Source organism: Leptonychotes weddellii, chromosome 8, assembly GCF_054177405.1.
Source record: "Leptonychotes weddellii isolate Sample4059 chromosome 8, ASM5417740v2, whole genome shotgun sequence".
Taxonomy (NCBI): Eukaryota; Metazoa; Chordata; class Mammalia; order Carnivora; family Phocidae; genus Leptonychotes; species Leptonychotes weddellii.
The window spans coordinates 25,304,816-25,326,355 of record NC_138376.1 but is presented as its reverse complement, the minus strand read 5'-3'; the positions used below and the strand labels follow the sequence as shown (position 1 = coordinate 25,326,355).

General features: G+C 54.7%; 1 protein-coding gene across 3 annotated transcripts in view; it reads left to right on the top strand.

Annotated features, from left to right (window-relative positions):
• The window catches only part of LOC102751017 (protein ILRUN), a 92,397-nt gene extending 87,638 nt beyond the window's left edge, over positions 1-4,759 (top strand). For all 3 annotated transcript variants that reach the window (XM_081828028.1, XM_081828033.1, XM_081828026.1), the window contains one exon: positions 1,595-4,759. In XM_081828028.1, coding sequence (XP_081684154.1) covers positions 1,595-1,821 — 227 coding nt within the window. In that variant the 3' untranslated portion in view covers positions 1,822-4,759. The remainder of the gene's footprint in view (positions 1-1,594) is intronic.
• Positions 4,760-21,540: the final 16,781 nt, after the last annotated feature.

Here is a 21,540-nt window from a genome sequence, read left to right as displayed (position 1 = left end):
TCCAGGTAGTAGTCTGGGAAACACCTTTCCTCTTTTAGTTATTAATTCAACAGATGTTTATTGGGTACCTGTTGGGCCAGGCATCATGCTAGATGCTGGAGAGATGAAAGCAAAACAAAGTCATACTGAAAAGGATTCTAATCACTGGCGACCCTGCAACAAGCACTGTTTCTCCCTCCACAAAGAAATGTCTTTTTTTTTTTTTCTTAAGACAAATTCTGACTGCCCACATCCCATCAAGCTAATGGAAAATTTCATCTCACTCTTTTTTTTTTTTTTAAAGATTTTTATTTATTTGTTTAACAGAGAGCACAAGTAGGCAGAGCAGCAGAGAGAGGGAGAAGGAGAAGCAGGCTCTCCGCCGAGCAGGGAGCCTGATGCGGGGCTCGATCCCAGGACCCTGGGACCACGACCTGAGCCGAAGGCAGCTGCTTAACAACTGAGCCACCCAGGCGCCCCGCATCTCACTCATTCTTGTGCCTTTTCACTCCTAATTGTGCCTGGATTCAGGATTCTTAACGTAGTTGTCAAGCATTAGGAAATGCCCTCCGGGTCATTTGTCGTGATTATGGCTGAGGCACCTGCTCTTGGTACCCATTTGGTCCCTTTGGTCCAAGAGCCCCGCTGCTTGTAGGCCACTTTAGGGTGTAGGACTCCAGGGAGGCTGGTCACCAGTTAACTTTTGCCCTCCTAGGTCTTGGCATTGACTGGGTCTTTCCAAGGAGCATACTCTGGGAGGAGGGTGGGAAGGTGGAGGGAGGCACAGGTCATTCTCCAGCAAGTTCATGCCACTGATTTTGGTGTTGGCACATCTTAGTGTATCATTCTGAACATAAGGGAAAAGTGAGACTGTGAAGCCTTTTCCACCCAGACAGGCAGCATCAAAAATACCTTGGGAATTGAGAATAAACCTTATCACATGGCAGGGGAGAGGCAATGTGGGAGGAAAAAAAAAAATCAGACTTGGGTTTGAACCTTGGCTCTGCCTTTTCCTACCCATGTCACTTGGAGCAGGTCTTTTAGTCTCTGCGGTCAAATGGGCAAGAGTTAACTGAGTGTGGGAATCCTCACCTGGCTACAGGCTGAAGTTTAAAGACAATATATACAAAGCTCCTAGTACCATGCCTATTACCTAGGTGCTCAGTAGACAGTTGCCATTGCTGCTGCAGTCTTGTTGTTGGTAGAAGGGTCATTAGCCAGAAGTAGCCTACATCTGAGGTTAAGGTGCAGAAAATGGTGGACAGGGATCTTTAGCAGAGAGATTGAGACCTTGTTGTCCAGCAGGAAGGCAGGCTTTGTGACCTGGGTGGAGGAAGGTTGGCGCTGATTGAGGCAGCAGTTGAAAGATGAAGACTACTGCCCTCCACTGCCTCCCCTCTCTCCGGATGGCGTGATACAGTGGGAACACTTAGCGACTGGCAGTGCTGAGAGTTGGCCTCTTGAGGTTTTGCAGGGCAAGGACAACCCTCAGGCTTTGTCTGTGCCGTGGGGCTTCCCTCTGGCTCACTGGGGACCATAGATTCTTTGACTTGGTTTGATTGTCAAGTTGTACCTGCTTTGTTTACCATCACTGACTCTGTTCACTCTCTTCCAGGGGCTCCACGGGCCTTACCCCTTCGGCCAGTCTTAAACGGGCATCGGCAAGAAGAAAAATTAACAAAAGACAGAAGGCCTGACTTTGGGGTGGGGGGGAGGACAGGGGGTTCCTCTGGATTGCAGACCACACCGCATGGACCCCTGGCTCTGACCGCCCCCCCATCCTGGAAGAAGAGGAAGAAGCAGAACAGACTAGTTTTGAGTAAACTCAGTATGCATGTGTGAATGCTGAATCGCGGAATGGTGTTGAGGCTACTAAGAAGAAACCCATGCAGCCGCCTTGGGTTTTGTTTATTAGGCGTCAGTCTAACAAGTCATTAGGTCACTCGGGAAGGAAAAAAAGTTTCAAATGGGGGAAAAAAAGCCATCTTTTTAAACAAAAATTATTTTGCCTACAGACAGGTTGTAGTTTTGAGCACATGTTAATTTTTTCCCCCTTTCCCCACTTTTTTTTTTCTTTAGGTAAGGGATAACGTACCCTTTCTAGAATAGCTGCTTGCTCTGGAAGCGATTCAGGTTACAAGCTGGCGTGGCATGTTTGGGGACTCTGCGGGTCCGTGCCACAGGAAGACATCTCCTGTGCCACCCGACTCCAGCAGTCTCTGACCCCATTTGTTTTTAATGGCATCAGCCAATGAGTTATCATCCTTTTCCTCTTCTTTTTTCTTTAATCTTCTGTTGATTTACACCTTTGACATTTGTATCCGTCAACCCCTGTGGCTTGTTACCATCAGAACCTCTCTGAAGACCAAACTTCCCTGTGTGACCAGCAGAGGAAGCCTTGAAGACAGATCTCGGGCGACATGGGAGTTTCTAAGGCCGAGAGGTGTCCTTCACACACTTATAACAACTCAAATTGCTTTTCTTCCATGTTTCTCTTGGCAGAGAGAAATGCCATCACGCTTACTGCTCTTTTGGATTCTTCATACACAGCGGCTCCCCATTCACTCTGGGAAGAGTGCCTCTGTGCTGCATACGTGTGTGTGCCACGTGCACGCACACACACGGGTGTTGGTGCAGCTCACCAGCAAAGTGTGCAGCAGGCAGGTGGAAAGGTGTCCAGGCTTCTCTGTTGTGACACAACTCCCTTCCTTGTGTTTCCCTCCCATTGTCCTTTGTGGTATTTTCACAGCCTGTTCGCGGAGGCTGAGCTGTTAAGGTATGGAGATACAGCCCCATGCAGGGAGTTGGCCATGGGGAAGGGCCACAGTTACTGATTGTGTGATTTTGGAGACCACAGTTTGATGAAACAAGAGCACCCCCACCCTGAGCACGATGCTTGGGCAGTAGTGGGAGGTGGTGGGCGAGGGGCAACCCAGCCAGAGCAGAGGCTACTTGGCTGGCTGCCCACTTGGGCATGTGGCCCCACTGGAGTCCTGTGGATTCCAAGCAGGTTGAGCTGTGGACCTCTCCATGGGAAGCTTGAACCAGGCTAGAACAGCTGTCTGCCAAAGATACAAGAATATGCAAAGTCCCTCTTCTCTTTTCTTCTCACTCTCTCCTTCCCTTGAGTCTTGGCTGGTTTGATAGCCGGGGATGTGGATCTAGGGTGCGGTTGCAGGGTTACCTGCCTATTAACCGCATCCCCACCCACCTCGGGGGTGTGAGACAAGCTAGGAGACCAGGTGATGAGCGGCTGCAAGGGGTCATAGAGCCTGGGTGTGGGTGAGGGTCTGCCTGCCCGTCTGTCTCTGTGTGGGTGTCTGAGCTCCAGAAATGTGTGCTCTTTGTTTCTCCTTGTCCTCTTCTGAGACTGTTGTTTTCTAAAGCTTGATTGTGGGAGAAAAGCTTGTATGAAATTCCTCCTTCACATCCCCACCTCCCCAAAAATAAAAGGCGGGAAACCCTTTGGTCTCCTGGAGAAGCGCTTGGGGAGGATGGAGCCAACCTGCTGAGAAGCTTTGGCAGCTGGGTCTGGGGCTAGCCTAAGGCTCACAGAGGAGTGGCCGTTTGCAGTGCTTTCGAGTGCCCCATTCCTGAGCAGAGCAGAGGGGCGTCCTGGTGGGTGCCCAGTCCATCACTGGCCCAAGCCAGGGGCTCACCATGACTTTTTGTCTGAGAGCCCTGTTGGGCCCAGCTTGCCACTACTGTTGGTGCCAACCTCCTGGGACACTGCCACCCTGGAGCCCACACATGCCCAGCCCTCCAAACAGCACATCTCTGGCTGCCGCTGGCAGGATCGTGGGAGGCTTTACATGGCCTGGTTTCCTGGCCTCCTCATCTGCCCCACATCTGGTGCCCCTTCCCCATTTCCCAGGAGGGGCTGCCTGCCGTTATTCAGCAGGGGCTTTCATATGTCACCATTAGTGGGTCTGGTCCTGCCAGAGGCATCCTGCTCCTCCTCTTGCTTGTAGGCAAGGTGACCGTCCCAAGCCATGCGGTAGGAGTCGGGATTCCACGGCTACCCCAGGACCAGGGGGGTACCAGTCCCATTCATTCTGTCTCCTCTCACTGGTTTGAGTTCTGAGCAGTGCCTAGAGCCCCTCTCCTCCCCTGCCTAGTGTGGTGGTAGAAGTGGCCCTTTCAGCCCCAGAAGGCAGGCTGCCTCTAGGCAGGACCACCAGTATCTGGCACCCATGAGAGGAGGCAGACGGCACCCTTAGGGGCCTGAGCCCAGCGAGGGAGGCAGAGGGGCTCAGGCCTGGGAAGAACCTAGCGTGTGCATGGAGTGAGGTGTGTGTGGATGTGTGTACGCGTGCATGCCCTTTTTTTTTTTTTTTTCCTTTTTGCCATGGAGGCAGTTGAATTCGGGGTATTTTTCTACAAGAAACAGCCTTCTCTCCCCCAGTAAGGATTGGCTGTAACCTTAAGCTCATCATAGAACCTCACCAAGACAGCTCGTGTGGCTTGAGGGTGGCCAAGATGGGATCCCCAAATTCAGTCGGAGCCCCAGCAGGAGAGGATGGTGGGGTTGCTAGGGCTCAGAAATGCAAGCTGATTCCCCCACCCCACCCTGCCTTGCCTTTCCTTCATTTCCTTGGGTGAATGCTGGAGCAGCTGTGTCTGCCCCCTCCACCTGGACAGTGGTGTGTAGCAAGCAAGCTGGGTGGGTGTTTGTGGTGGGGCCTCATGGTGCCTGGGAGGAGATGAAGATGGGGAGGTTTTTCCTTACTGTATAAATGAATATTTGTATGATTAAATTAACACACACACACACACACACACACCAAAAAAAAAAAACCTATTTTCATGTGTGTCAGTGAGTTTTATTGTGCCATCAAGCACCTGTGTATCTGCTTGCCCCCACAGTGACTCTCTGATGTGCACTTTTTGGTCCCTGGGTCTTCCTTTTGCAAATGAGAAAACTGAGACCCTGAGTTTGATTATGTTTGGGAAATTCACCCTGGGGTTATAATTAGATCTGCCCTTCCTGGCTTCAGTGACCAGAAAGGGGAGGAAATTATTTCCAAGGGCCTTAGGTCCCCCGGGTACTGTGCATCTCTCTAGCACTTCGCCATGCCCAGCACGTAAGCAGTAGCAGCCAAGTTAGTGTCCATCAGCCAGCAGGCCTTTCAGGTATGTAGCCCAGGTAGAGGAATAGCACAGGGGGAATGCAGAGCATCATGGGCATCTTTCCTCCTGGGAAAAAAGACAAGGCTGAGTTGGGGAGTTCCCCTTCTTAGTCCCAGCTGCATCCTAGATGCAGACGGAAGAGGGAATGCACTTAATTGGCATGACAGCAAATGATGGGTTCACTGGATCCATCTCTTCATGTCTGTAGCACGTTTAAGAGCTCAGAACTCAAGTTTGTTTAGTCACATAATCACTCCTCTGTTGAAGAGAAAGTGAGATCAGAGAGGAAGGGAGTTGCTACAGGCTCAGACCCATGGCCTCGGCTCCCAGATGCTGGCATTAAATTCACTTAATTGCAGACCCCCCAATTGGGCCTTCACCCCGGCTGGCAAAGCTGTGTGTTCTAGAGGATGGTGAGGCCGTCTCTCTGTAAGCAGCTTAGTGAGGGAACCGGTGGCCACAGATTGATGAGAGAAATGGAGGCACCGCAGAGCTGGCCTCTGCTCCAAGGGCCTAAATGCAGGACTCCAGTTCCTCTGGTTAGCCTGGTCGCAGAGCCCACACCCAGTGTGGGAGACTGGCCCAGAGACCCCTGTGGGGAGTGCCCTCACCCAGCCCCCACCCAGTGCCGTGACAGCACACCAGCATCCTGCTTCCTTCCAGGTGCCCTGGGCTGTTTGTTCTCTGCAGGAGAGGGGCCCCCACCCTGTCACCTGGGTCTTCTGGCAGCTCAGACCCACTCCCGGGCCTTCCTCAATACCCCTACCTACCGCTGGACACTTATTTGCTTGGCAGAATCTGTTTGTCTTTGGGGCTGTAACCTGTCAAGAAGTCACTAGGCCCTGGGAGAGGGGAGCAGGTTGGATGGTAGCTCCTGAGTCAAGCCATTCCCACGCGGGCTAGGTGACAGGGAGGGGGCTCTCTTGCCCAGGGTAGGGGTGGAGGTGCGGGGGGAGCCGGTTGCAGTGGTCCAGGCCCAGCCCTCCTGGCAGAACAAACAGGTCCTCAAGCCACTTCCCTGCCCCAGCTCAGGTTGTACCTGGGTGCCTCCCACCCTGTTCTCGAGAAGGCCCCTCCCTCACCTGCTGGCTGTGACTCGGCCACTTTCCCAGACACCACCTGGTGTCCAGCCCTGTGGCAACCAAGAGAATGGGCCCAGAGGGCGCTCCTGGGAGTGCAGTAGGGAGCAGGCAAGACTGCTGTGAGCCAGCAGAGTGTGTTTGAGTTTGGGGGTCAGAGTGTCCAGAGAATGGATTCTGACAGGTTAGCATGACTGATGGGTCTCAGATGCCCTTCTCTAGAAGATGGATGTGGCCATGTGTAAAAGCCAGGACTTCAATGGAGCTCTCGGGTTTGGGGGGTGGGGTGGTGAATATCCTTTTTGGCCCTTAGTCTGAGATGCTGTGATCTCGGGCAGTGCTTCTCAAACTTGAACGTGTTAAGATGCAACTTCTGATTTAGTAAATCTTGGGGAAGAGGGCAAGATTCTGCATGTCTGACAAGCTCCCGGGTGAGCACATGCTGCTGGTCCCGGGACTGCACGTTGCATGGGGAGAGTAGAGGATGCCTGAAGGGGTTGCCAGCACCCCCACCTCCTGGGTCTGTGAGACCGAGCCAGGTCTAGCCAGGGCTGCATTGGCCAGGCCCACTGGAATTTGAGGGAGTTCAACAGTCATACTCAGTATCTAGAACAGTGATCTTCAAAATGTGGGCCATGGTTCCCCAGCATTTCCCAGGGATTATCCAAGGCTGTGATTTCTGGCTTACACATTACTTCTAGCATACTGCGTTTGTGTCACAAACAAATGTTGGCGTGTCCACTCTAATTGTGGTTATATTGGTTGACTGCTATTGACCAATTCCTATTAAACTACTTACATGAATTACTTCATTTACTCCTCACAACCATGAGGCAGCCCAGGGCAGGCCGGTCTGATGCTCAGTTGGTGAACAAGTTACTCCTAAGTCTCACGACTCCTGAGAACAGAAGTGCAGGTACTGAGGAGCATGCAGTGAGCAGCCCCCACTTAGTCCAGGGGTTTCTGGGGGGAAGGGGCACGAGCTCAACCTGAAGGATGGAGGGATGGGGGATGGGAAGGTGGGAGAGAGGGTGATGTACTGAGACCCTGAAAGGAGGTCAGCGCCTCTCCCAGGACTGTTGCTTCCTGTGGCCAATTGTATGTGGAGGGGGAAGGAGGAGAATGGCCTTCCCGGTGACTGTTTGGGAGAGCTCTGCTGCCCTTGCCCCTTTGCAGGTCGCATGATCACCCTTTTATTGACCATTACTTCTATGCCAGGCACCATTCTAGGTGCTGGAAGTAGGGCCATGGCCAAAAGAGACGAAGTCCCTATCCTCGTAGAGCTGACACTCTAGTCAGGGCGGACAGACAAGTAACACAGATGTCAGGAGGTGGCGGGTGCTGTGGAGAGAGAGAAAGCAAAGAAGGACAGGGAGTGCCGGTGAGGGAGAGAGGATTGCTAGAGAAGGCCAGAGAAGCCTTCACTAACATGCACGAAGAACACCTTGTGGATATGTGGAGGAAGAAGGTTCCAGGCAGCGAGAACAGCAAATGCAAAGGCCCTGAGGTGGGAATTTGGCTGTTGCAGAGTGAGCAAGAAGAGTAGGAGGAGGGGCGCCTGGGTGGCTCAGTTGGTTAAACGACTGCCTTCGGCTCAGGTCATGATCCTGGAGTCCCGGGATTGAGTCCCGCATCGGGCCCCTGCTCGGCAGGGAGTCTGCTTCTCCCTCTGACCCTCCCCCTCTCATGTGCTCTGTCTCTCATTCTCTCTCTCCCAATAAATAAAATCTTTAAAAAAAAAAAAAAGAGTAGGGGGAAATGAGGTCAGGGGCATCTGGGTGGCTCAGTCAGTTTAGCGTCTGACTCTTGGTTTCATCATGACCTCACGGTCGTGAGACCTCTCTCTCAAAATCTAAAAAATGTGGTCAGAGAGTTGAGGGGGGTCAAGTGAGATGGGGCCTTGAGGTGACTGACCTGGCGTTGGCTTTCACTTTGGGTGAGACAAGCCATAGGAGGCTGTGAGCATGGGGAGGGACACATCTGACATCTTTCAAAGGAGACAACACTGTAGGTTACAAGGGCAGAAGCAGGGAGAACCAGTGTTGACTGGGCGCTGTCAGTGGGTTGGGGAGCAGTGATTAGATCTTCAGAACACTTGGGAAGTGAGAGTATTTGCCCACAGGTAAGATGCAGAGTGCCAAGAGAGGGACGGGGTGCAAGATGGAGGAGTCGCTGTTCCCTGAGACAGGGAGGGCTGTCTGAGGAGCAGCTCGTGGGGTAGAATCTGGGGTCGGGTCCAGACCTGTGCAGTGTGAGATGCCCGTTTGCATCTGTGGGAGGCGCAGGGCAGCCAGGTGGATAGGCAAGTCTGCTGCGCTGGGGAGATGGGGGGTGGGAGACGGTGGGGGTTGTCACCATTAGGTGGAAATTAGAGCTTCAGGACTAGAGGAGCTCTCCATCCCAGGAGTGCCCCCAGGTTTGACCTCATCTGTCAGCACACTCCCTCAAAGCCTCCTCGTTGCCCTAGCTCCCTTGTGATGAACTTCTCTGACCAAGAAGACAGACCCTCTTAGACTCCGAGCTCTGAGGGCTGCAGTTGACCTCTCCTGTCCTGGCAGTCACTTCTGTCCCAACCCTCTCAGCTGGGTACAGAGGGCATGAGGGGTTCCCTTCAGTCCAGGCCAGGGGCGGCCTTACCCAGGAGCCAGGTGGCAGGGGCATGGGGGAGTGAAGCCAGGACCCCAATAGTCTGTAACTTCATTCCTGTGGCCTGTCCTCTCAAGGACAGTCTAGGGCTCTGGAGCCAAGTTCTAGGAGTTCCTCCTGCTGGGCTGTGGGAAAGGGAAGTCTGAGAGAGTATGGGGGCTGTGTCTGAGTGGGGACCCCCCCTGGCCCTGGTCAACAACTGAGACCCCCGAGATCCCTGACAAGCTGGGCTGTCACTGCTTTGGGCTTCTGAGCAGCCGAGGCCCCCCAGACAGTTCGAGGGCAGTGGGACAGCAAGGTCCAGGGAGAGATTGCAGCTGGGCTGTGAGGAATGCCTTCTCGGGGTGACATGTGGAGAGCAGGACCCGTCCCAGGGGGTGCTGGGAGTGTGGCCACCTCAGAGCTGGGGCAGGGTGGGCCCAAAGCCGGCAGAGGGCGCCCTGTGGCCCAGGCCTTGTCGGGAAAGGATGGACCCTGCCCAGGCCCGGCTCCCCCTGCAAATGTGTTGCCCAGATCCCCACTCCTCCAGGGCGTGTTGCCCCTGCCCTCCACTCCAGGTAGGTGAGCTTGCGTTCCTGAATCGAGGCTCGGCTGCGTTTCCATGTGTGACTGGTCAGGTTATGCACTGAGAAGCTCACTGTCCTGACAGCTCCAGAGGCGTCATGAGAATTGAAACCCATCATAAAAGTTTAGCACATGGTAAGTGTCCAACATGAGGTGAGCCGTTGTTATATTTTCATGACCTGAGGAGAGGGTCCTGGGACACTGGGCATTTGGGAGACAGAGTCCAAAAAAATCCCTTATCTCAAGTAAATCCTTGTGGCTGTTTCTTGGGTTGGGGTGGGAGCTGGGTTGCAGGAAAGGACCATTCTGGAAGGGAGTCTAGGAGATCCTAATTCCCTCTAAGAAGAGGCTCGAAGGGGAAGAGCCGTGTGGGCAGCTGCAGGCAGTAGGCTCCCAATACACGTTTGTTGAGTAGAGAAATGAACAAATGTGTAGGAGAGGCCACCCTGTGGGGGACTGGCCTGCTTTCTGGAGGCGCACACTGCCCAGCCCAGCCGAGCCCCTGGACGGCGGCGGGGCTCCTGGAGGGCAAGGGTGTCACAGGTGTGCATGAGGTTGAGAATGACAGCCTGAAACTTCTGCTTGGGAACTGGTTTGGCCACGGTGGTTTAACCACTTCCGAGGGTGGAGCCGTGGGGCCGATACATTTGCTTCCAGCTGCCCTCCAGGGCCCATATCAGCGCCAGGGCCGGAGGCCAGGCCACAGGTGGGCGCCACAGCGGCATTTGCACCCCTTCCTCGTGGCATTTGCTGGTGCCAGAGAGTGCAGAAATCCTCTGCACATCTCCAGCTCCCGCTCGTCTGCCACCTCCTTCAATGGCCTCTCTCCTCCCACACCTCCTGGCTTCCTGATAGTTGAGCACCCTTTCGCCAGAAGCCATGGGGACGAAGGCTTGGGGGTGGGGGCAGCTGTTACCCAGATAGGTCAGAAAGGCAGTCTGTGTATGAGTCACGCCCCTCCCAGCCCCCCCCGCCCCCCGATATGTGTCATCCAGGGCTGATGAAGATGCCCGTCCCTGTGGGGAGATCGGACCCAGGAGATGGGAAAAGTGAGCACCAGGGGCCCACTGGAGAGGCTAAGGCCTGTGAGTGGGGTCCACGGTAAATATGCCATGCAGGAGGGTCTGGGGCAGCCAGGCCTCTCTCCAGCAGCCTTGGGTTGGGGACAGTGACCATTCCAGAGCATAGCCAAATACAAGAGCAGGAAGAGCCTGAGAGCCCAGTCGGAGAGGGCACTGCCTTCCCCAGAGTCCCACCGCCAGTGTGGCCATTCCCAGCCCAGGCTCTCTCCAGGACACCTGAGCCAGCAGGGAGAACCAAGGTCCCCCAGGGGAGAGAAAGAATCAGTGGCTGGGAAACAGGAACCAACTGCAGCTGGCTCGGATCCTCGAGCCGGGCAGCCAGGCAGCCAGGCATCCAGTGGGGTCCAATCAGAGTGGCAGTGGTTGGGCCCGAGGGACAGCAGCCTTGGCTCTCAGGACTCATTTGCATGAAGTGAGGAGGAATTTGCATCTTTGAGAAGTTACAGCTATGGGAAGGGAAGGGGGGCTGGGAGCCCTTGGCCAGGACTTCAGTCACCTGCCACCCCCCGCACAAGGTGGGGATGGGGGAGCAGGCCCTGTGCCAGCCAGGCCCCACCTTACCTGGGGTGAGGAGCACAGCTGCGTCCCTGTCCCACGGGCTCAGCTTTGGGGCCCGAGGAACAGAGGCCTCCACACCTGCGTGCTCAGGAACAGACTCACAAGCACGTAATCCAGTGCACGGCTGTGCTCCCCTCACGCAGGGACGCACGCTCACACCACACACGGGCACCCACATACTGACACAGGAGCCCACTCATTCCCTCAGCCCATAGCCAGACGTACCATCACACCAGGAACTTCGCACCCTATGCACTTGTTCATACTTCATAATAATAGCTGGTGTTTTTCACTAGTTTTTATTTAATTTTTCTATTCCAGCCTCACTGCTATCCTGTTACTGTTCTATACTTTACATACGTAAAGAACACAAAACTTACGGGTGCAGCTTGGTGAACTCTTTCCTATCAACACCCTGCATCACCATCACCCAGGTCAAGGTCTGGAACACGTCCAGGGCCCCAGCAGGCTCCCCCGTGTGCCTTCCCAATCGACGGTCCGCACAGGAAGAGCCAGGATTCTGGTAGGGTCAGCACCATTATTATTCCCATTTAGGAGGCGAGAGACTGAGGCTCAGGCCCACAGTCACACACTAGGAAGCAGCCAGACTGGAGGCTGACTCCAGACAGCCACACTGCATCAGTACCCAATAACACGCACGCGCACACCCTCACAGTCACAGGGAGCCCTGATCTCAAAAGAGGTGGAAGGGTCCATTTTGTTTTTTCCATGAGGAAAGCAGCCGAGACCATTTAAGCTTTGTTTTCAGTCGACCCTTAAAAGGGCGCGTCTTGGCTCACGAAGGACGGGCGAGCTCTGTGCTGTGCCGTGCGCTCAGGGGCTGCAGCCCCTGGGGGGGCCCACTGGGCCTGTGGGGGCGCGTGGGAGGACATTTCTGCACTAGAAGGAGCCATCCAAGCGTTTTCACTGTGCCCTCCGTCTGTGGAAGCACTGCTGGTGAGGCTGGACTTTCCTCCTTGTATTCACTCTGTTAATACAGCACTATGGAGCACTTCCCTACCTTGGGCCCAGCGCCGTCGTCCTCTGTGCTGAGGATGCAGCAGTGACACAGACCGAAAGTACCCAGCATCGTGGGGCTGAACAGTGTGAAAGAGGTGGTGTGTTGGATGATGAGAAAGGATATGGAGACACGGAAGGGGGGTAGTGAAGGGGGAAAGGTGAAGTGCTTTAAATAGGAGGTCAGGGAGGTCCCCACCGAGAGGGTGATGTTTGAAGAAAGACGTGAAGCAGCCGAGGGAGTGATCATTGTGATGTCTGGGAAAAGAGCCTTCCGGAAAAGGAGCACAGCCGAAAAAGGGGAAAGACACAGGTGCCTGTTGGATTTTAGAGGACAGTGGTGGATTTTGTGAAACGAGATTCTGGCATTTTGCCTTGCCCCAACCTTTAGGTCTGTGGGACTGATGGAACCAGTCCCCTGTCTCTGGGCTCTGTCTCTTCACCCACATGATACGAGATCATGAGCCACCATGTCCACCTGAGCACTCTGTCCTCGAGGGCCTGCCCTAAACAGCAGAGGAGTGTCTGTGGTCACCCCCAGGTCTGGTCACAGCAAAGCCTCTGGCCTGGCCGCCCTCACTCCTGAGCTGGCCACAGCCTCAGTCCATGGCCCTGACCCTTCTAGATGCAGTGGGCAGGGCTGCCATAAGGGAGACCCTGGTATAGTTCCTGGATATTAAAGCACTTTCATATATTGGCTCTGTGTATTTGGGAGAATGGGGTGGTATTACTGGAGATTTGTTTGTGACTTGGATGTCATACACTAATCTGCACATTTATTTGTGAGGGGAACAGTGGATGAGAACTGAGATTAGGGTCCCTTCAGACTCCAGCCTCCCTGGACACTCCCAGGCATGGCTCATCTCTAGAGGACCTCTCTCCTGGGTACCCCCTGATCACCGCCTCCCAGGATTGGCTCCACATCTAGGCCCTTTTCCCCTTCCCTTCACTTCCCCTTTTGCTTCTCAAAGACCCTCTTAAGGAAAATGGTCACCCAAGACCATCTAGACAAAGGAGATGGCAAAGAAGGAGATATTGACAGACCCTCTTAAGTGATTTAGGAATTGCATTCTGCTGCAAGTAACATAGTCCTGAAAGACAGTGGCTTCAACAAGATAGGGATTTATTTTCTCTCATTAAATGTAAAGTCCAAAGGCAATTACAGGGCTGGCTTCCATCCTCAAGGCCTCTTCATGGTCACAATGTAGCCACCAGCTCCAGCCATCACATCCCAGTTCCAGGCAGAAAGGAGGAAAGACTGAATCAGTCGCCTTTCTAAGGAACTGTCCTAGAATCCCTACCTAACAACTTCATGTATATCCCATTAGCCAGAACTTGGTTGACTATTCTTTCTGTCTGCAAGGAATGCGGGCAGTATTCTAGCCAGGAAAATTGGGATTCCATTAGTAAGAAAGAAGGAGAGAGTGGATATTAGGGAGGCAACTAGCACTGTTGCCCTGCACTCTTCCATCTCTGTGCCTTAATAAAGCCATGGTGTCCCCTCCACCTGTGGGGCCCCATCTCCTCACCCCAACCCTTCTGTTCTCTGGTAAGGAGCCCACAGCACATTTTCTGAACCTGTTAGGGTTGCCAGTAACAGAACCACACCTCCAGGGTTACTTGAGTGAAAGGTGGGGGGAGAGTGGAATTACTTGTAAGAACACAGAACACCAGCCTATGCTGTCCATCAGAGAGGAAGTGCAGGGCCTCCCCACTTCGCTGCTCAACAGGGACCAGAACTGGAGACAGTAGTGGACAAGCCAGATCTAGTCCTTGCCTCCAGGAGCTGACATTCTGATGGGGAGAGATAGCATCACACAGACCAAAGCCTAAAGAAGGTCTTTTCAGGCTCCTCTAAGTACCAAGAAGATAAACCAGGGAAAGATAGTAGATAGTGATTAACCAGGTGATCAAGGAGCACCAGGCACATGGTTGGCACTCAGTAAGTGTATGTGATAAATGTGGGTAGCCCTCAGGAGAGTGGCCCAGAATCCAAAGGCTGTAGACCCTTGAGAGGCAGGTGATAGAACACAGCTCCAGATGGAAGGGCCCAGGGCAGGTGTCAGGTGCTAGGACCCTCAGTCCAGGGGCTGGCCCAAGCCTGGAAAAGGGACAAAAAGAATCACAGGGGGTAGGAGGTCCTACATCAATAGTTGAGGCTGTTCAGAGGAGTGGCTGGGTCTAGACACCTAGCAAATGCGGAGGGTCCAAGACTTGTCCTAGTGGGTCTTTCCTAAGTGGTCCTCTCTAGTGGGTTGAGTCCCGTGTGTGTAGTTGAATGGTGGACACCTGACAAAAGAGACAGGGCTTCCCTCCCCTCAGATACTCACATCCCCAGGCAGACCCTCCTGGCCTCTCACTGGGCTTGGAAGGGAACCAGCCCTACCCCCAAACTAGCCATATGAGGGAAGTAACTTTCACCACCAAGGGCAGAACTCCTAAGCCCCGAGCACACTTCTCCATGGAGAAAGCTGCCTCGGGGTGCTAGGGAAGGAGTAAGAATGGGCTAATGACCCCCAGTTGTCTCTTTCTGCAAGTCCTGCTGCGGGAGACCTTGTCTCTCACCGTGATGTCTCTGAGGCCCTTTAGGAGGACCAAAGAAACTCCTCACAGAGGAGCTAAGGACTGATACTGCTTACGGGGTCCATGCTGTTATTCAGTCATTATACTCTACGTACATGTGATGCATTTTCTCATACAGGGGCTTCCTGGAGCCTCGCATGGACCCTCTGTAGAGAATGCTATCTGCCCCCCACCTGACACATGAGAACACTGAGGCTCAGAGACAGTGTTCACAAATACTATCTCAGCTGTTTCTCCCATTGATCCACCCAAGAAGGTATATGTTACCCCCATTTTACAGGAAACTGAGCCCTAAGGAGGTAGAGACCCTTGCCCCAGGTTTAAGAGCATCTGGGCCAAGTCCTCCGGTTCCAGTCTTGCTATTGGTGCCCAGCGTCCGTGTGGCAGTGCTGAGAGGCGGGTACGTGGGTAGCACATGGGCTCCAATATCATTCATAACTGGCTACGTGTGACCTTGGGCAGTTCACGGATCTGCTCGGCCTCAGTGTCCCCACTCATGAAATGGGGACCGAATCTTTGTCAGACTACGCTGGGCTCATGCTCACCAGGGGCCTCCACCCTCCTCTCGGTGCCAGGCAACAGCTGGGGGGCAGCTCCCCATGTGCCCCAGTGCCCCCTTCCCCGCCCTGGCCCTGTGCCAGCTAGGCCCGCCCGTGCCACATCTTCCAGATGGCACTATAAAGCCATCCCCGAACCCGGGAACAAACAGCCACTCCCTGGCCCCTCCCCGGAGGCCACACCCCACTGAAACCCTCACCAGCTCGTCCCCTCCCACCATGCCTCATGCCTCATGCCTGCGGCCAAGGCCAGGGTCTATCCATTCTGGGAAGGGGGAGGGAAGCCAACCAGGGAGACTGAGGCTGGGGCAGGGAGCTGTGAGAACTGGGCTCAGGACACCCGAGCCTGCCCCTCCCGTTTCCCTTCCTCACCCTCTTACCCTCTCCTTTCTTCTCTCTGTTCTCTGCCTTTCCTCCCCCTTCTCAAGAGAGGCAAACTGACCCACTTCCAATCAGCGGTTGTGACCTTGGGCAAGACTGAAACTCAAGGAGCTCTAAATGTTTCCCTCTGTGATAGTAGCCCCCTTCCCGGGCACCCCCTTCCTGGGCTGGCTGTGAAGGCTGAAAGACGCTGGCCTCCCATCTGCCTAGGCCCTACCTACCATAGCGGAGCACAGTGGGGAGGAAAGGGGAGGAGGGGGACCCTTCGCCAGGTGGGCTGGGAAGAAGCCCGGAGAGCTGAGGTTCAGGGTCCACAGCCCCTCCTCCTGAGCCCCCAGAAACTCATCCCTTCAGCCGACACCCTCCACCCTCTGCGAATCAGAGGGCCCTGCTGGACAGAGCTCAGGCCTAGTTTGCCCATCTGTGCAATGGAAGTGTCGGAGGGGGTGTGGGGACAGGGAGGTGGTCTGGGCAAAGTGCCTGGCACCTATGGGATGGAGACCCAGGTCTCGAATGGATCAAATACCTTTACCAGAAGGACCCATGCCTGGACCCTGACCCACCCCTTCCAACACCTCAGTCACCAGGACTCAGGCTTTCTTCTTGGAAACTTGGATCTGCCTCCCCACTCAGCTTCTCTCGGGCACAGAGAGTCTGTCCTGTACAGTTAAATTGGTAATTACAGATTGCCTGTCCACTATTGTTTTCCTTTGTTTCGTGTACATTGGGAGGGGGTAGAGCATGGTGGTTCTCTGGCCAAGCCGCCAGGGTTTATTTAAATCCTCACTCTGCACTTGCCTCAGTTCCCTCATCTGTAAAATGGGCTTGATGATTGTGTCCACCTCCTAGGGTCGATGTGCAGCTTCAACAGTTAAAATGTGTCAAGTGCTGAGAATTTCGAGGGTCTGTGCATGGTCTCATTGTGACTCTTGTCCACCTAGTGAGAACGGGGCCTCCTCCTCCCAGAGGGCACCCAGGGAAGCTCCCAGATGGAGCAGTGCAGAGGAAGAGCCATTGCAACCCACCAGGATGCCCACAGCCAGGCCTTGCATGTGGAAAGACCGGCCCACGGAGAGATGGTGCTAGAGCGGCCCCCAGGGTCCCAGCTGAGGCCTGAGCAGCCTCAGGCCGAGTGAGAGGCACCCCGTCCTAAAACCGGCCTCCCCCAGCTCTGTTGGGCTGGAGGACAAGGGGACAAGGCAGTCCAGGTCTCCACTGGGCCAGGTGACCACCTGACCTGGGAGGAGAGGCAGGGGCATGGAGATTTCGGCTCCTCATTCTGCCCACTTCCCTTCTCCGGAGGTCAGTTTCTTCATCCGTAAATCGGAAATGAAAGCTTCCTCACAAGGGTGTGTGGAGATGAAATGAAACAACGTATGTAAAGAGCCTTCCCAATCAATGTGACAGTACTGGGGATGGTGACAGAGAATAATTTCAGTGAGGGGAAGATTGGGAGTCCCTCCCCACAACGATAGGGAGAGCCCACAAGGGACCTAGTGAAAAACTGTTTAATCCAGCCTCTTGGCTTTCAGAAGACCAGGCCAAAGCTCAGAGAGGGAAAGGAACTTGTGGAGGTTGCACAGCAAGTCAGAGGTAGGGCTGGGTTTGGAGCTCCCTGGTCCAGGCCCTTGGTCCAACTGCTTTGGGGCTGTGAAGACAGTCTCCAGCCTCAGCTCCCCTCCAGCCCCCAGACGTCCCACCCACTCCGGCCTCAGGCTCTGAGATGCGTGGTTAGGCAGGCCCTGGCTCCTGCTCAGCTACAGGCAGGTCGCCTCACCCCTGCCCTGCCTCAGCTTGTTTAACTCTGAAATGGGAATCGGAAGACAACCCGGCTGTTGTGAGGACCCAGCGGTGACCCAAGGCCCCACTCACAGGCGTTCTCCGCTTGGAGTTAGCAAGATTCCTCCTCACTGCCACCCATGAGTCCGCGCTGAGACCCCGGGGAGCCTCTCAGTTGTCGTCCGCTCCCCCACTCCTGTCTGTGCCTCCCGTGTGAGAGGCACCCAGCGCGGCAGCACGTCTGGTGGTCAGCAGGCGTCCCTTCCCCGCCCCCCAAGGCCAAGCTCCTCCCTCAAGGCCTGGCCCGCCGCTGCCGCCCCTGCCCAGCCGCTCAGAACCCAGAACCCCTTGCTGCTCCGGGAGTCCTTCCCGTTCACGCTGGGCCCCCGGTCTCAGCTGCCCCCCACCCCCGGGCACACAGCTGGGGCTGCGTAAAGAAGGAGCGAGCAGAGCAGGGAGAGGGCTTATGAGCTGGGGGAGTCCTGCTTCCTGCAGCTGCTGCCAACCGCGTCCCAGCCTGGGCGCGGGGATGCAGTGACGCAGGCGTGGCGTCAGGTGGCAGAAGGGGGCAAGGGTCATCAGCGGGGCGGGAGGGCTGCTGCGTCCAGCGAAGGGCACACACGGCCAGAGGCCTCCAAAGGTGGACGGAGGGGCTGGACTGAAAGACCTTCCTGGGACTGACGGAGACCCCTCGTCCCGCCCAGCCCGAGTACAGGCAGGACAGGGTCATGATCAGCGTGTGCTTGGCTGGCTTTGCATCCTGCTGTTTCCTACTGGCTGTGTGTCCTGGCAAGTTAATTCACTTCTCTGGGCCTCAGCTTCCTCGTCTGCAAATGGAGATTATGATACCTACCCCATAGGATTATTGTGAGAATGAATGACGTTATGTAGAAAAGGGATTTGTTCACAGGGCTTAGGTCATAGAAAGTGTCCAATAAATGCAAATAGTAACGTTATTAGTATATTTATTAGTGTCCATGCACAGAGACTGTGAGATGCATGGATGCATGGATGCATGCATGGATGCATGGATGCATGGATCCATCCATGCATCTTCAATTCAGAAGCCACACAGCAGGCAAAAGCCAAGGACAGACCAAGACTCCTAGTTGGTAACTATAGCAAGAGGCAACAAAGCATGGGATTCTGCACGAGGCACTGGAGCCAGGCTGCCTGGGCTCAAGGATCAGCCCTCCTGCTCAACCTGTTGACTCCAGGCAACCTCTTTGACCTCTCTGTACCTCAGTTTCTCCGTCTGTAAAATGGGGATTGTAATAGTGCACCTGCCTCATAAGGTTGCTGGAAGGATTCAGGCAAGAGTTAATATGTGTAAAGAGCAGGGGAGAATGCCTGGTACTAGAGCAAACACTCCATAAGCTGAGCAGTTACAGTGCTGTGTGACCTTCAGCGAGTCCCTTTCCTCTCTGGGCCTCTGCTGCATTCCCTAAAAAAAACGAATCATTAGACTAGTTCAGCCGGAGGCTCCTTCTATCTCTGAGATCCATGGTTCTGCGAAGCAGAGGCAGGCTGCGTTCACACCACACCCCTCCCATTTTACAGTCCTCGCACATGGGGGGACTGGACCCCTCCCCAGCCTCTCTACTCTCTCCCTCTCTCCTTCCCCCTCTTCCAGGATGGCAGCCAAGGGAGAGGGGCAGCCTTCGTGTTGAAGGAAGTGGGGAGGCAGTCACGGTGCTGGGATGGTGGGAAGGAGAGGGATAGATCCCCTCCCCGCAAGGCCTCTGTCCTGTTTCTGCTGGCCCCTGGTGTCCCGGGGATAGACCTGGCCCCTTTACTGGGTTGGGACCCTCAGAGGCAGGCCTGGCTTGCCCCTCCATTGGGGGGGGCGATCCTCAAAGAAGCCCCACATTGGTTTGGCAGAGCTTGGGTAGGCCCGGGCCGAGCATGAAGACAGCAGAGGCCATGAGTCAAGCCCTGGCCTACTGTGTGACTCTGGGCAGCCCCCATATTCTCTCTGGGGCTGTCTTGAGTTCTGACTTAGAGCCCTGAGTCTCAGCCCCTCCTGGAGCTGGTGACACGAAGGTCCCCACCCAGGAAGGTAAGAGTCAATGTACCCCTCCCCCAGAGGCCCCACACAGGTGGTCTTGCACTGCCCACCCGTCCTCCAACCCTCCCTGCTAGGCAGGGCTTAAGTCCCTTCAGGGGAAGGGTGCCTGTGACTGGAGCCCCAGGGTGCGGTGAGAGTGGTGAGAGTGGCTGGAAACCCCAGATGAGGAAACAAATCCTATTCTCTGTCACCCCTCCCCTGACCTTCCTTACCACATGGCTATGGCCATTGTTGTCCACACGGGAACCAAGAGGAGGGAACCCAGCCCTGCACCCTCCCCACACCTTCTGTCCTCCCCAGGGACATTCCCAGGCCTACCCCTGCCCTGCCCCCATTCCTCTCTCACTTCCTGGTTGATAGCTCCAGTCCCAACAGAACCATCCATCCATCCATGTATCCATGCGTCCATCCATGCATCCATGCATCATCCATGCATCCATCCATGCATCCATCATCCATCCATGCATCCATCATCCATCCGTGCATCCATCCATGCATCCATGCATCCATCCGTCCATCCATCCATGCATCCATGCATCCATCCATGCATCCATGCATCCATCCATGCATCCATCATCCATCCATGCATCCATCCATGCATCCATGCATCCATCCATGCATCCATGCATCCATCCATGCATCCATCCATCCATCCATGCATCCATGCATCCATGCATCCATCCATCCATCCATGCATCCATGCATGCATCCATCCATCCATGCATCCATCCATCCATGCATCATCCATCCATGCATCCATCCATGCATGCATCCATCCATCCATCCATGCATCTATGCATCCATCCATCCATCCATGCATCCATCCATCCATGCATCATCCATCCATGCATCCATCCATGCATCCATGCATCCATCCATGCATCCATGCATCCATCCATCCATGCATCCATCCGTCCATCCATCCATGCATCCATGCATCCATCCATCCATCCATCCATCCATCCACACATCCATGCATCCATCCATCCATCCATGCATCCATCCCTTTACTCCATGCACAGCTCTGTGCCGAGCAAATTAGACAAAGCCCTGTCTCGAAGGACTGCTCTCCCAGTGCAAGAGAGAGCAGGAGAAGGACTATTTGGTAAGGTGGGATATGTGCTGTCATCTCAGAATGGTGGGATCAGGGAATGATTCTTAGAGGAGATGATGCTCATGGATTCTGGAAAGTACAAGTGCATGTAGCAAGTCGGGAAGCGAGAGCCACTGTCAGCCTCACAAGGGCAAGGCCTGTTTTGTTCACTGTTGTACCCCAACTGTCTAAAACAGGGTGGCATGCAACAGATGCTCAGTAAATGCTGGAATAAGCAGATGTTTAGGGAGAGCTCCTGGCAGCGCCTAGGGCTGAGTCTGCACGTGTGGTTGCAAGCAGAAGCGAGATGAGCAACTGGGGCAGATCCAGCAGAGCCTCCCAGGCCCCCCATACGCCTTCCACTTTCTCTGAGGGCCATGGGAAGCCATGGGAGGATTGTAAGCAGCAGAGTAACAGCCTCCACCACCCCCACTTTCCTTCCCTTTCCCCGACTCTGACTCTGATCCAGTATGTGTGTCCCCGCAGCTCCCTTTTCCTTCATCCAACAAGTTGATGTCCGTTGATTTGTGGAAACAAACACATATCAAGTACTTATTATATGCCACATGTTTTGCTGTGAGCTGGCCATGAATCAGGCAGTCCTGCCGGCATATTACCCTCCATCCACAACCGGGACTCTTAATCTGGGGTTCATGGAGAGGCTTCAGAGGGTCTGTGAGCCCCTGGAATTGGGGTGTGTGTGTGTGTGTGTGTGTGTGTGTGTGTTTTCAGAGGTGGGGAGTCCATAGCTTTTAGTAGATTCGCAAGAGTGACCAGTTCCCCATATAGGTCAGGACCCACGCATGTGAGGAAGGAAGCTCCTGCACCCAGCAGTGCATCTAGACACTGCTGAAAAAGTTCCCAATCTCAGCCTACCCCTGACTCTGCCAAACCCTCCCCAAGCCTCTGTCGGGGCCTGGCCATTCCTGGCAGCAGGCGAGGGCACCAAGCATTTCCCAGGGCTGCCACCGCCCAGCCCAGGTGTCCCGCCCACACCCCAGCTCCCTGGAGCAACTTCAGCTGT